Source organism: Typopeltis vanoorti, chromosome 22 (genome assembly GCF_054136105.1).
Source record: "Typopeltis vanoorti isolate ZY-2024b chromosome 22, IOZ_Tvanoo_1.0, whole genome shotgun sequence".
Classification (NCBI taxonomy): domain Eukaryota; kingdom Metazoa; phylum Arthropoda; class Arachnida; order Uropygi; family Thelyphonidae; genus Typopeltis; species Typopeltis vanoorti.
Window position 1 is genome coordinate 7,561,639 of NC_143570.1, and position 13,684 is coordinate 7,575,322.

General features: G+C 36.0%; 1 protein-coding gene across 3 annotated transcripts in view; it reads right to left on the reverse strand.

Annotated features, from left to right (window-relative positions):
• Sbp2 (SECIS-binding protein 2) overlaps positions 1–13,684 on the reverse strand; it is a 320,992-nt gene that overhangs the window by 66,512 nt on the left and 240,796 nt on the right. For all 3 annotated transcript variants that reach the window (XM_090411737.1, XM_090411736.1, XM_090411738.1), the window contains one exon: positions 4,570–4,675. In XM_090411737.1, the coding sequence (XP_090267863.1) occupies positions 4,570–4,675 (106 nt within the window). The remainder of the gene's footprint in view (positions 1–4,569; positions 4,676–13,684) is intronic.

Genomic DNA, 13,684 nt, shown 5'->3' on the forward strand with positions numbered 1-13,684 from the left:
ATGATGAAGGTTCATGGAGTAGACAGAAGTGGAAATGGATTCATCTTGCTTATGCTGGATGTGTACATACCTTTTGATGATTCTTTTTTCTAGTATGAACTTAATATGCATAATATATTTAATAAATTTATTCAGCATAATAAATTTAATTTTTAATGTGGTACATGTGTGATTCTTTTATGCATACTCCACAGGTCTCATTATACAAGACAGTCTGTTTCAAGCCACTTTAGATCTCTCAATAAGTAAGGATGTGGTCTCACACTATATAATGAAAAAAAATCAACATGCCACCTAAAGATATTTACAACAAGATTTGAATCCACAGCTTCTTAGTGGCAAAGTAAAGAGGCTATTCACTCAGAAAGCTAATCTGTCCACTCAGGGCCGCAACGTACGGTTGTGCAAATTGTGCCCAGCACAAGGGCGCTTTAAGATCAGTGGCGCCATTTCACCACAGGAAATTATTATTATTATTACGGGCAACTCCAAGGAGACGACAGACTCATCGAGGGAGGCCTTAACATCATGTCAAGCACAACTATTTGACATTCACACATTATCTATCATACCTCGCCTTGAACTTGCTCACCATCATAGCACCCACAACAGACTCTGGCAGCTTATTCCACTCATTCACCACTCTCCAAGTAAAAAACCTAGCTCTAACACCCCTGCAAACCACATTCTTGCCTAGCTTCCATGTATGGCCTCTAGTCCTCCCACGACCAGTCCTGTTATCAAAAATATCTTCTGGATTAATCTTACAGAAACCCTTCAGTAATTTCAATGTCTCAATCATATTACCCCTTTTCCGCCTATCGACCAAATTTTGCAACCCACAGATCTTCAACCTGTTCTCATAAGGTTCATTCCACAGACCTGCTATCATCTTGGTCACTCGTCTCTGGATCCTCTCCACATCCTCCCCATCAAGAAGAAACCCTGGCACCCATATCTGGGCACAGTAGTCTAGATGGGATCATATCAAGGCTCGATACAGAGGAACAATAATTTGTTTGTCTCTGCTTGTTCAAGTGTTTTTCAGAAGCCAAGTGATTTGATGAGCTGATTTAGCCACTTTTGCAATGTGCACCCTAAACTTCAATTCCCTATCCACCAACACCCCCAAATCCCTGGCCTCATCAATCTCCTGGAGCACGGTTCCACCAGTGTGATATACTGCTGCTAATCTTTTCACTCCAAAATGCATAACCTTACACTTTGCCATATTAAATTGACATCCATTTTCTTTAGCCCATCCTCCAAACTATCCAAATCATCCTGCAAAATTTTGACATCCTGTGCACTCACAATTGCTCTACCCAACTTTGCATCATCAGCAAACACGTGAACACTTCCTCTCAGATCCTTTCCTATATCACTGATGAACAAATTGAAAAGTAGTGGTCCAAGAACAGAATCATGCGGCACATCACTAGTCACAAGCCGTCTTTTGGACACAACTCCTGAATAAACCACTTTCTGGTATCTCTCCATCAACCACCCACCTATCCATCTCTCCAACCCTATATCCATCCCCATCTGCTCTAGTTTACTGATTAGATTTCCATGTGATATCCTGTCAAAGGCCTTGGCAAGGTCCAGTAGAATCACTGTAAACCCATTACCTTTATCCAGTTCAGCCATCACTTTGTTATAAAACGTGAGCAAGTTACTGAGGCATGATCTACCCTTCACAAAACCATGTTGTCCCCAATACAATATCCCATTTTCATCTATCCAATCCTGTATTTTTCCCTTGACTACTTTCTTCAAGAACTTGACAATGATTCCTGATATGCTAATTGGTCGGTAATTTACAACAGCAGTCTTGGAACCTCCTTTATGCAGTGGAACTATTTTCCCCTTCTTCCACCCCCTCGGAACTAACCCAGACCCGAGACTCAAATTAAACAAAATGGTGAAGGGTACTGACAATTCTTTAGCCGCTTCACGTACGACACGAGCTGGTATACCATCCAATCCCACAGATGTACTGACATTGAGGTTTTGCAATAGACTACTCACCTCCACTTCATTCACCACAATTCCCATATAATCTATTGGTTCATTCATTTCTGCAATGTCACCACCTGGATGATATATTCCTGCAAAGGGCTCACTCAGTAACTCAACTATATCAACTCATTCGGTTACCTCCCTACCATCGGCATTCTTAAAATCATTCTGCCATATACATTTTTTTTTACTAGCAACATATCGAAAAAACTGTTCAGGATTCTCTTTAGTCTGCATGGCCAATGTTCTTTCATAATCCTTTTTTGCTTTTCTTACCACACTCGTTACCCTTCTGGCCAGCATTTTATACCGTTCATGTGCCTGCCGGTCACCTTTCTCCTTAAATTCCCTCCATAATTGTTTATTTTTTTGCAGCTCAAGCTTAATGGTGCTATTCATCCATTTAACCTCTACTTTATTTATTATTCGGACTCTAGGTATACAGTCAGCCATTGCTTCATGCAAACACTTCTTAACCGCCTCCCATGCACTATCAACTTTTAGCCCTTGCAGTTGTACATGCCATGGCACTGAACCAATCAATCTCCTAAGTTTGTCATACTTACCAGCCCGATAATTCCACATGTACCCTGTCTTAATTGTAAATTCCACACCTTTAGTCACCTCTCAAGTCAAGACCCTATGATCACTCTCACCAATTGGTGGCAACATGGTCATATTCGTTACAGCCAAATTCTCAAATGCAATTACTAGGTCAAGCACTCTCTGACCCATAGTATTTTCCATTACATGCTGTCGCAGATAGCTATCCCTTAATAACCGCATAAAATCCAATTCCTTCTTCCCGTGTGTCCTCTCCTCCTTTCAATCAATGTTACCATAGTTGAAATCTCCCATAATAATTACCCTCCTTCCACTCATTTCTTCTATTTGCTTATGCATACTATCTCCACCATCTATTCCGTCACCTGGTCTATAGCACTACTCAACTGTATATTTTGTTCTGCTAGTTTCAATCTCGCACCAAATAGCTTCAAATATGCTCTTTTCTCTATCTTGCAGTTCCACTTCTATTCTTCTTGGCTGTAGCTCATCAGCTATCATCAATAACACATAGTTGAATAATTTTCATTTTTTTAAATTTTATTTTTTTATAAATTTACCTATTATTTTCTTCTTGACCCCTTAACCGATTATCCCATATATATACGGGTCACTGCTGAGGGACCATAGCTAAAAATTCCGTATATATGTGAGGTAGACTATCGGCGTTTTATCGGTAGTTCAGGCTGATGCGTAAATAAGAACTGTGAAATTTTCTGAAACTGTAAATTTTTTGGGGACAATACAGAAATTATATAATTATTTTTCAATATCTGTGAAGCATTGGGCTATATTAAAAAACATGTTCGTGTTTTAAATTTAAAACCACTTTCTGTTAATAGGTGGGAAAGTAGGTTAGAAGCAATAAAGCCACTTAAAAATAATATCAAGGAAATTTACCAGGCTCTTTTTGATATTACGGAAGATGAAACTAAAGATATCGATTCTAGTGTTCAGGCAACAACTTAATTTCAAAGATTTATTCATTTAAATATATTTGCTCTGTTCATATTTGGTACGAAATCTTAAGTCTCGTAAATGTTGCAAGCAAAATAATGCAGAATTCCACATTTGATATAGGAAAAATTACAGAAAATCTTGATTATGTTTTATCCTATGCAAGAATTAAATACTTGCCAAAGAGACCAATATTTTGAAAATATTATTAGAACTGCAAAAGAAGTATCAAACGATCTTAATATTGATCCTATTTTTCAAGACATTTGCAAAAGAAAACAAAAATGTTTGGTTACAAAGCATCAGATGAGACAATGCATGCTCCTACACAAAATTTTAAAATAATTTTTTTCTTCGCGATTTTAGACAAGACAATAACTTCATTCACGGAAAGATTCATACTCTTAAAACAACATAGCAAGGACATTAAAGTTATAAGAGAACATCAGCTAATTAAAAGATTGGAGCGATGAAGATTTAATGAAACATTGTAAAGATTTGCACTTAAAACTGAACGACAATCAAGATTCTGACAATTGCGATATTGATGGTATGACTTTATTTGAGGAATGAAAAACTTTGCAATGGTTTATTAAAAAAGAGTCAGCTCCTCGGGATGTTTTAAATTATATATATGAAAATAAATTAACCGACACGTTTCCAAATACTGCGATTGTAATGCGTATTTATTTAACCTTACCAATATCCACAGCATCAGGGGAAAGAAGTTTTTCAAAACTGAAACTAATAAAACATTATTTGCAGTCGACAATGTCCGGAGAGCATCTAATGGATTTATCAATTGAAAATAATATTATGGATTCATTAGACATTAAGGATATCATTAAAAATTTTGTGGCGGCTAAAGCAAGACGGATAAATATGTAAAATGTAATAGGGGCGCTGAAAAGGTTTTGCACAAGGGCGTCTCCTACCCACGGAATGGCACTGTGTACACTTATTGTCAAGTTAAATTATAGCATTTTTGCACACTTCTATTTTATATATAATTATATAATAACTTACCTTAACAGGATCTTTTTGATACATTCTATCTTGAAACCTTATAAGTTCCTTTAGTAACTGAGTAACTAAACAATCCATCTCTTCACTCAAAAGATGACTGCAATATCTACAGAAAACAAATATGTTCATGATGCAGAAAAAAGCTATTTTCAAAGTTCATTACAATGTGGAGAGGAGAGTGCAGTGAGCTTTGAAAAACAGCTCACAAACTCTTGTAAAATTTAAAAAAAAAATTTCATTATTTTCTCAATTTTATTATAATAATAATAATTATTATTATTATCCAGTCCTCCACTGAGTCAAAAGATTCATTGTGGGAGATCATTCTTAGCAAACACAAAGTTTATCATATACCACCCCTCAAACTCACTCACCATTCTTGCTCTAACCACTCTCTCAGGATATGCATTCCATGGTTCAACCACCCATGAAGCAAAGAAACCGCTCCTCACCCTCTTGCTCACAGTTTCCTTTCGTAACTTCCAGGGATGGCCTCTTGTCATGACTCCTTCCCGCTGTTCAACCAAGTGAAAGAACTCCTCAATGTCTACCCTGTAACTGCCTCTCAACAGTTTAAAAGTCTCGATCATATCACCTCTCCTTCTTCTATCCACCAAACTCTGCAGTCCACATTCTCTCAGCCGATCCTCATAACTATCCTTGTACAGTCCTGAAACCATCTTTGTCATCTGTCTTTGTATCCTTTCCACAGTTAATTTATCCCCTTCAAATCCTGGGGACCAAATGTGAGAACAATAGTCTAAGTGTGGTCTGATAAGCATTTTCTATGATTTTATTTTAATCTTATACAATTATATGGAATGATAACTCTTATCTCTGCAGGTCAGCATCCTTCTCAGTATTGCAGCAATCCTCTGTGTTACCTTCACCACCTTTGCAATATGCTCCCTGAATTTCAATTTTCTATCAATCATCATCCCCAGATCTCTTGTCTCCCCTACTTCCTCCAATCTAGTATGCATCCTCCCATCAATGGATCCCAAACTTCAAGACTTTACATTTTGCTACATTAAACCAACATCCCCATTTATTTGCCCACCTGTCTAGTTTATTCAAATCCTCTTGCGGGGCTGCCACATCTGCACTAGCACTAATAACCCTTCCCAGCTTCACATCATCTGCAAACAGCTGGACATCCACTTGCAATCCATTGACAATGTCATTGATATAAAGGTTGAACAATACAGGTCCCAGTACTGAGCCCTGTGGAACCCCACTCGTAACCTTCTGCTTCTTTGATATTGCCCCCACCTTGCCCAACTCTCTAATACCTATCAGACAGCCAATCCTGAATCCATTTGATTAACCTGACACTTAAACCCATGTGCTGCAACTTACATGATAAGCTGATATTTAAGTTGCAGCACTTAAACCCATGTGCTGCAACTTAATATCAGCTTATCATGTAGAACCTTAGCCGGCAAAGGTTGGTCGATTGGTAGAGCCTCTGTTACTAATGGTTCAGTTAAGTAAGTTTGAGCGCGGTTAGTAGTTGGAAGGGGTCCAATCGTTCGGTGCTGTTGGCACACTCTCCCTCGATGAGTCTTTGGACTCCTTGGAGGTGTCTAATAATAATAATAATTATTATTATTGTTGTTCCGGGAAACTCCAAGGAGTCGACAGACACATCGAGGGAGGCCCTAACATCACGTCAAGAACAACTATTCAACATTCACACAGTATCTATCATACCTTGCCTTGAACTCATTCATGGTCGAAGCACCCACAACAGACTCTGGAAGCTTATTCCACTCATTCACCACTCTCCAAGTAAAAAACCTAGCTCTAACACAATTGTCAACCACGCTCTTGCCCAGCTTCCATGCATGGCCCCTAGTCCTCCCGCCACCAGTCATATTTTCAAAAATATCTTCTGGATCAATCTTATAAAAACCGTTCAGTAATTTGAATGTCTCAATCATATCACCCCTCCTTCGCCTATCATCCAATTTCTGCAACCCACAAATCCTCAACCTATTCTCATAAGGTTCATTCCACAGACCTGCTATCATCTTGGTCACTTGTCTCTGAACCCTCTCCACTTCCTCCCCATCACGAAGAAACCCTGGTGCCCATAACTGGGCAAAAGTAACTTTTTCCCCAGGTGAGGACCGAACTCACAACCTCGGCATAACTCACAGATACTGCCTTATAAGTACCGCCCGCTAACCAATTGCACCACTGGAGAAACAAATAATGATAATAATAAACGGCTTTGCAAAATCAAAAAAAAAAAAAATGGCAGCATATCCCTTTCCCTTATCAATTACTCTTGTCACTTTATTATAAAAGGCAATCATAAAACTAAAGCAAGAGCACCCCTTAACAAATCCATGTTGATTCTCACAGATGACATTACCCTCATCTGCCCAATGTTGTATACTGTCCCTCACTAATTTCTTTAAGATCTTGATAACTATTGATGATACACAAACTGGCCTATAATTAGACACTTCCAGTCTGCTCCACCCTTATGCAATGGCACTATCTTACCTTCCTTCCATTCCCTGAGCACCTTTCCCACAGCCAGACTTTTATTGAAAAGCCAGGTCAACAGAGCTGTCAGTTCTTTAGCACATTCTCTCAAAACTTTTAGTGAAATACCATCCAGTCCCACAGCTTTACTGGTATACAGAGTACTCAGTATTTAGAACACACACTCTCCTCTTACACCTCTAAACCCTGACCCTGCACCATCAATCTAGTATTAACATTTACTCCTCCAGGATGAAATACTCCAATAAAGTGTTCTTTGAACAACTCCACTATGTCCTATGTCCTCCACTATGTCATCGGTCACTCTATTCCCATTTTTATCTCACAATGTCATTCTTCCACAATCATTTCTCCTCCTACTGGCCACATAGTTAAAAAATTCACTAGAATTTTCTTTGGATCTTAGGGCCAATCTCTTCTCATATTCCAATTTTGCTTTCCTCACCATACTGGTCACTCTCCTGGCCTGCGTCTTATATTCTTCATGCATCTGCCCTCCACCCCCTCTTATTATAGCACTTCCGTAATCTCTTTTTCAACTGCAGTTCCTGTTTGATATTCTTTGTCATCCACTTTACACCAAATTGTGTCTGCTTCTTCACTCGTGGAATACAGCTTACTACTGCTGCTAACAAATATTCCTTCACAATTTCCATGCACTAATGATATCCTGGCCTTCCATGGAACTGCCCCTAGTTAATGCCTAAGACTATTATAATCACCTGCCTTATAATTCTACATATGTTCCCATTTCTTTGATACACCTACATGTCTATTCATCTGCCAAGTCAAAATCACATGGTCACTCTCTCCAACTGGTGGGAGAGATGTCATCTCATTTATTATCAGCTCTTCTGATGCTATGACCAAATCCAAAACTCTTGAGCCTCTTGTTCCCTCTATTACATGTTGCCTAAGACATTTGTCCCTCAAGAATTCTAGAAATTCCACCCCCTTATTACCACATGCATTTTCCTCTTCCCAGCTTACACTGTTGTAGTAAAAATCTCTCTTAACAATCATTCTGCTTGCACTTGCCAAGCTCAACTGCCAAAACATCTCCTGCTCCCCGCCCTCTGTGTTCCCTGGTTTGTAGCAACACCCCACTAAATATCCTGTCTTGGCCACTTTTAAAATCTTTCAAAACCATTACTGTCACTGTCTTCCAAAGCTTCCACTCTTAGAGGACATACGTCATCACTTATCATAAGCAGCACTCCACCACTATGTTTTCCTTTCCTATCCTGCTGAAAAATGCTGTACCCTGCTACTTAAATTCCTGTTATTATATCATCCTCCATCAACCACATCTCAGAGATCCCAATAATCTTTGGCCAGGCTGATGCTATCAGTGCCACAGTTCATCTCCTTTATTTCGGATACTCCTGGCATTAGTATAAAGCATAAAAATGTCACTGCTTGTATACCTATCATTGTTCCCTCTCGACCCCACTGGACTCAGTGTTACCTGATGTCGTCCCCCTTCTCCCAAGCATTCATTCCCACAAGAGGCCACCCCTGCTATTTTATTTGAATAAAAATTATAAAAAATTACAATGAACATAAGAACAAATGTACAAGAGGATAAAAACATATGTTTCTTAAACTAAACTTAAACTTGATATTTACTTATGAACTTTCAAGATATAAACAAATCACACTTATGAAAACTGCACAGGCTAACAAACTGTGAACCCAATTCATTTAACAAACACAGAATTCTGCACTAAGGAATATTTTAAAATGACTAAAGTTCACCAGTACATTAATATCATTATCATGCTTTTCAAGGATTTAGGCATAGAGTGGCCTGTTCCAGCCTTAGATGTCATCACTGAATCTCTTTAGAGGATGGCCTGGTTTTCTTTTCCCTAATAGTTTGTAATTTAAAATTTCTTTTTGTAATCTTTTTGTTTTCATTCTTTCTATGTGTTCATCCATTTATGTTTATTTTTTTTTATTTTTTCTATTACTGATTCCTGGTTTAATTCTTTCATAATTTCTTCATTTCTTTTATGATCAAATTGAGTATACTTTGCAGTTTTTCTCATAAACTTCATTTCAGCTGTTATTAATCTTTGTCTGTCTTTTTGTTTTATTGTATAGATTTCACTTCCATACAAGACTGGTAGGGCTAATATATTGCATACTTTTAGTCTAGTCTGTTTTTGAACTAGGTAGGTTTATATATAGAGTTAATTACATGTGTTATTTTAAAATATTTTACAATTTTTAGGTTTATATGTTTTTCATTTTCATATGTAATTATACATACTAAGTAGTTAAATGAATTCACCTGTTTTAAAATCTTGTTATCTATTACTATTTTAGTTCTTACTGGATCTTGTCCTTTAAAGGCCATTGTTTTTGATTTTTCTGTTGATATTATCATTCCATAATAATGATAATTCTATTTCATTATTAATTTCATTAATAATGAAATTTTAATTACATCAAATTTTAACTAACTAAATTAAACTAACCTAACCTAACCTACAGAAAGATATTTAAATTTAAAATATCTTTCTGTAAGTTATCTTCAGAAGTCGTAATTATTATTTGATCATCAGCAAAAAGAGTGTTTAAATTCAGAGTAGGAGGAAGTTTAATACCTTGTTGGAAATTTTTATTCCATTTCATTATAATTTCATTTAAATAATTTAATAAATTCATAAATTTAATAAATATTAAAAAGAGTTGCTGAAAGGGGACATCCCTGTCAGACTCCTCTTGGATTTGATAGTTCATAATTTATTCTTATTTGTATTAGATTATTTTCATATGTACTTATGACAGCTTTTAGAATATTATTTGGTATTTGTCTTTCTTTTAATATGTTAAATAAAATACTTCTTTTAACTTTATGAAATGCTTTTTCAAAGTCAATAAATGCAATACGTGTTTCTAAATTGTATTCTTTTCTTTTCTCTATTATTAATTTTAGGCAAAAGGCCAGGTCTATACATATGATCATCCTTTTCTAAATCCATTCTGTACTTCTAAAACTAAAATAAAGTTTTCAGAATATGTTATTAAAAATTTTCCTATATATTTTATACACATTTTTTCTTTGTGATATTGCAAATGTTAACCTGAACATGAATACAGGTGAACTGCAACTTACAAATGTACATTAATATGCTTAACAATATATCTTTAAAAAAAAATAAATTCAACTTATGAACGCATTTCAAGATTCGTAAGTTGGGGTTTGCATGTATTCATGTTCAAGTTAACATTTGCAATATCACATATATACAAAATATGCAAGCTTATACTATTATTAAAAAAAAAAAAAAGAGAAAAAAAAAGAAAAGAAAAAATGTGTTACAAAGAAGAAAGGTATTTTCAAAGTTTAATTGAAAGTCTCTCCAATGTATTTGTTTGGGAACAGAATGAACAGTGAAAATACAGCTACTGGAACAAACATATCAGAACTGAAGACAGGCACCATAAGGATCATTAATAGGAAGGAAATCAACATTGAGATGAATTTTAACCACATCTGACAGTCAGGAAGTGACTGACTTAAGTAAATCTATATATTTGTGTGTGTGTGTTTTTGAAAAGTTCATAGGTGTTTCTATCAGAGATTACCATATTTTTCACCTGAAAAGACGAACTGTCGTATTTAGTGTATTGGGCGCATCACATTTTTCATGTCGAATTTTTGGAAAAAAAATCTTTGTAGTATAAAACTCACAAATTATGTATCAAATTTTTCATGCAAATATTAATTTTTAAAAAATTTTTAAATTTTAATACATGTATTATCCGCCAGGACGTCCACAACCTCACCTTTTTTTTCCATAACTTCATCCCTTCTTCATCCATCCATCCTTTTGGATGAATATGAATGTAAATGCCTTTGGGAAGTTTTTCTTTTAAATATTAAATAAGGTGGCAATTTTGTTGCATCCACACAGCAAGACAAAACAATAGTATAGTGGGTTTTTTTATGACCAGAAGTTTTAACAATGATATTTTTTTTTTTATATTTGGAGTCAACAGTCAACCATTACATACCATTTGTACCATTTTTTCTGTAGGCAGAGGCCCAAAGTGCCCCTCTGCTGCCCTATTACCATTCTTTTTTGCATACTCAGTCGCACTACATTTAAAAGCAATCATTTAGCCATGTCTGTGCTTTGTAGAATCCATGGGTTATAAAATAATTTAAATATAATAATGTATTGATTAGTAGTTTAAATGCATGACCGTTAATGACCATACGACTATTCAAACTGATCACGCATTACCAACAAACGAAGCATTATAACTGTGCATATATAAAAAAAAAAAATTGGGGGATAATATGCACCATAAGATGCATGGTTTATTAGCCACATTTGGCTTATAGGATGTATCTTAATTTTCTGATAAATTTTAGGTACAAAAAAGTGCATTTTATTAGGCAAAAAATATGGTAATTGATTCATTTTTTTTTTTTTTTTTTACAAATGACTTGAGTAATTCTATGGCTTTCTTTTTCAATATGATTAACAGAATCATATTTGACAAGTTGTTAGGTGTTGCGGAGAATGTCATCAGCATGTTGTTTCCTTTCCTTTGCTTTCCTTTCTTACATGGAAATCAGCATTCATTTCAGTAAAATTACGGAGACTACAACTGTATTAGGAATAATTAATTTAATTTCCCAATGTTTCGGCCTTCATATTAAGGTCATCATCTGAAGTATATACACGTATATATACAAAGACAAGCTACATTACATTTCAAACAGTAAGTCAAAGCAACAATGATTTGATCAACTGTTATTCTACTGGCCTGACCTCTAGTGAAAAACAAACTACATCAAAGCTATATTCTATTTATAACATTATATCACACAACAAATTCATATAGATAATTTTAATACCACATGTTCAAATTTTTTTGCAATCCACATTGTTAAAATGTTAAATGTTAATCCACAATTTAACAAGAGTGTTTTACCATAGATTTGCCACAGTTATTAAATTTAATGTGCCGTTTATGTTCCTTTTTTTCAGAAAGGAATTGTGCATCCTGTTTCACCTATAGAGGGCAAATTACAGGTACAATGAATATGGTATATATTCCAGGGTGGGCCAGTAGAGGAAGTGGATACTCGGATGAGCTGAATAAGTTCTTTAATTTTACAGGGGGTCTAAAGGTGGCATTAAGGTTGTATTTCTGTAGTATTTTGTTTATTTTATCTCATTTACCTTTAATAAATGGAATTGTTACAGTTTTATTGTCATCTAGTTTAGTTTTGTTTTCAAGTGGAGTCTTGTGAAGAATTTTGTTGATAGATTTTTGATGGCCATTCTTCAAGAAGGTATTGCTGATAACTTTTAATTTATGTTAAAATGCTTGTTCACTTTGAAGCAAATATTCAAAGCCCAGTTTTTTAGTGTATTAATGACACCTAGTTTTTTTTGTGGAAATTAAAGTAATTATTTCTAATATGGTTAGGAATAATTACATAACCATGTAATTATTGTAGTCCCCATAATTTTACTGAAATGAATCAGTGTTGTTGTTGTCAGAGATTAACTGATTCATTTATTTGTAGGTAAACTTTACAATGAATAAAATAAAAAGAGTGGGGAGTATGGAAAGGTTGAATGATTCTGAATTTTTAGGAGATGGTCTCAATTGGGAGGATGAATGGCAAACAAGAGTGGCTGACATACAGAGAAAGAGAGAGAGAGATAGAAGAGCTGAAAGAGCAGGTGGAATGTCTGGGGAATGAGATGAGAAGTGTGAAAGAAGAAATTAGGCGGTTGGAAGAGATGAATGCAGGGCGAATCAGAGGAGGAGTGAGAGAAAGTTATGGGAGTGATAGAAGAACAGAAAATGGGAACAGTAGAAGAGAAGGAATGAGAGAGATGTATGAATGATAGAAGAGGTAAGAATAGAATAAGTGGAAGAGAGGGAATGAGTATCAGATATAGGAATGATAGAAGAGGAAAGAATGGAAACAGCAGGAGAGACGGAATGAGAGGAATGCAAGGGAGCACAGGCACTAGGGATAGAGTGATGTCAGGAAGGCAGGTAAGTAGGGGAGTAGAGTACAGAAAGAAAGTGTTACAGGAGAGAGTGTGAGGGATGCATGTGAGCAATCGAGGAATAGGGTGTTAAGAGGTGTAATGTATGGGGACTCAATGATCCGTGGTGTTCAAGATAGGATGCGTGTTTGTCAGGAGGAACAATAGAAAGGGTGGCTATGGCAATTAAGAGAGGTGAAAGGGTGGATGAGATGATTGTGATAATAGGAACAAATGACTTGAGTGGTAATGTAAGTAGGGCAGTGAGAAATATGAGATTCTTGCTTGAGGATGTACGAAAGAAGACACAGAGAAGAAAGATAGTGTGTATGTTGCCTAGGTATGATAGTGACGAGCTGAGCAGAAGAGCGGTGATATTGAATGGCATAATAGCGAGAATGTGTCAGAAGAGAGGATTGGAATATGTGGATGCTTGGAGTGCGTTTGAGAACAGAGAGGAATTGCATGCGAGAGACCGCTTGCATTTGAATGAGGAAAGATGTATGCATCTGGAGAGATTGCTGTTCTGAACGAGTCAGTGTGTCTCAGTGTGAATGGTAGCAGGG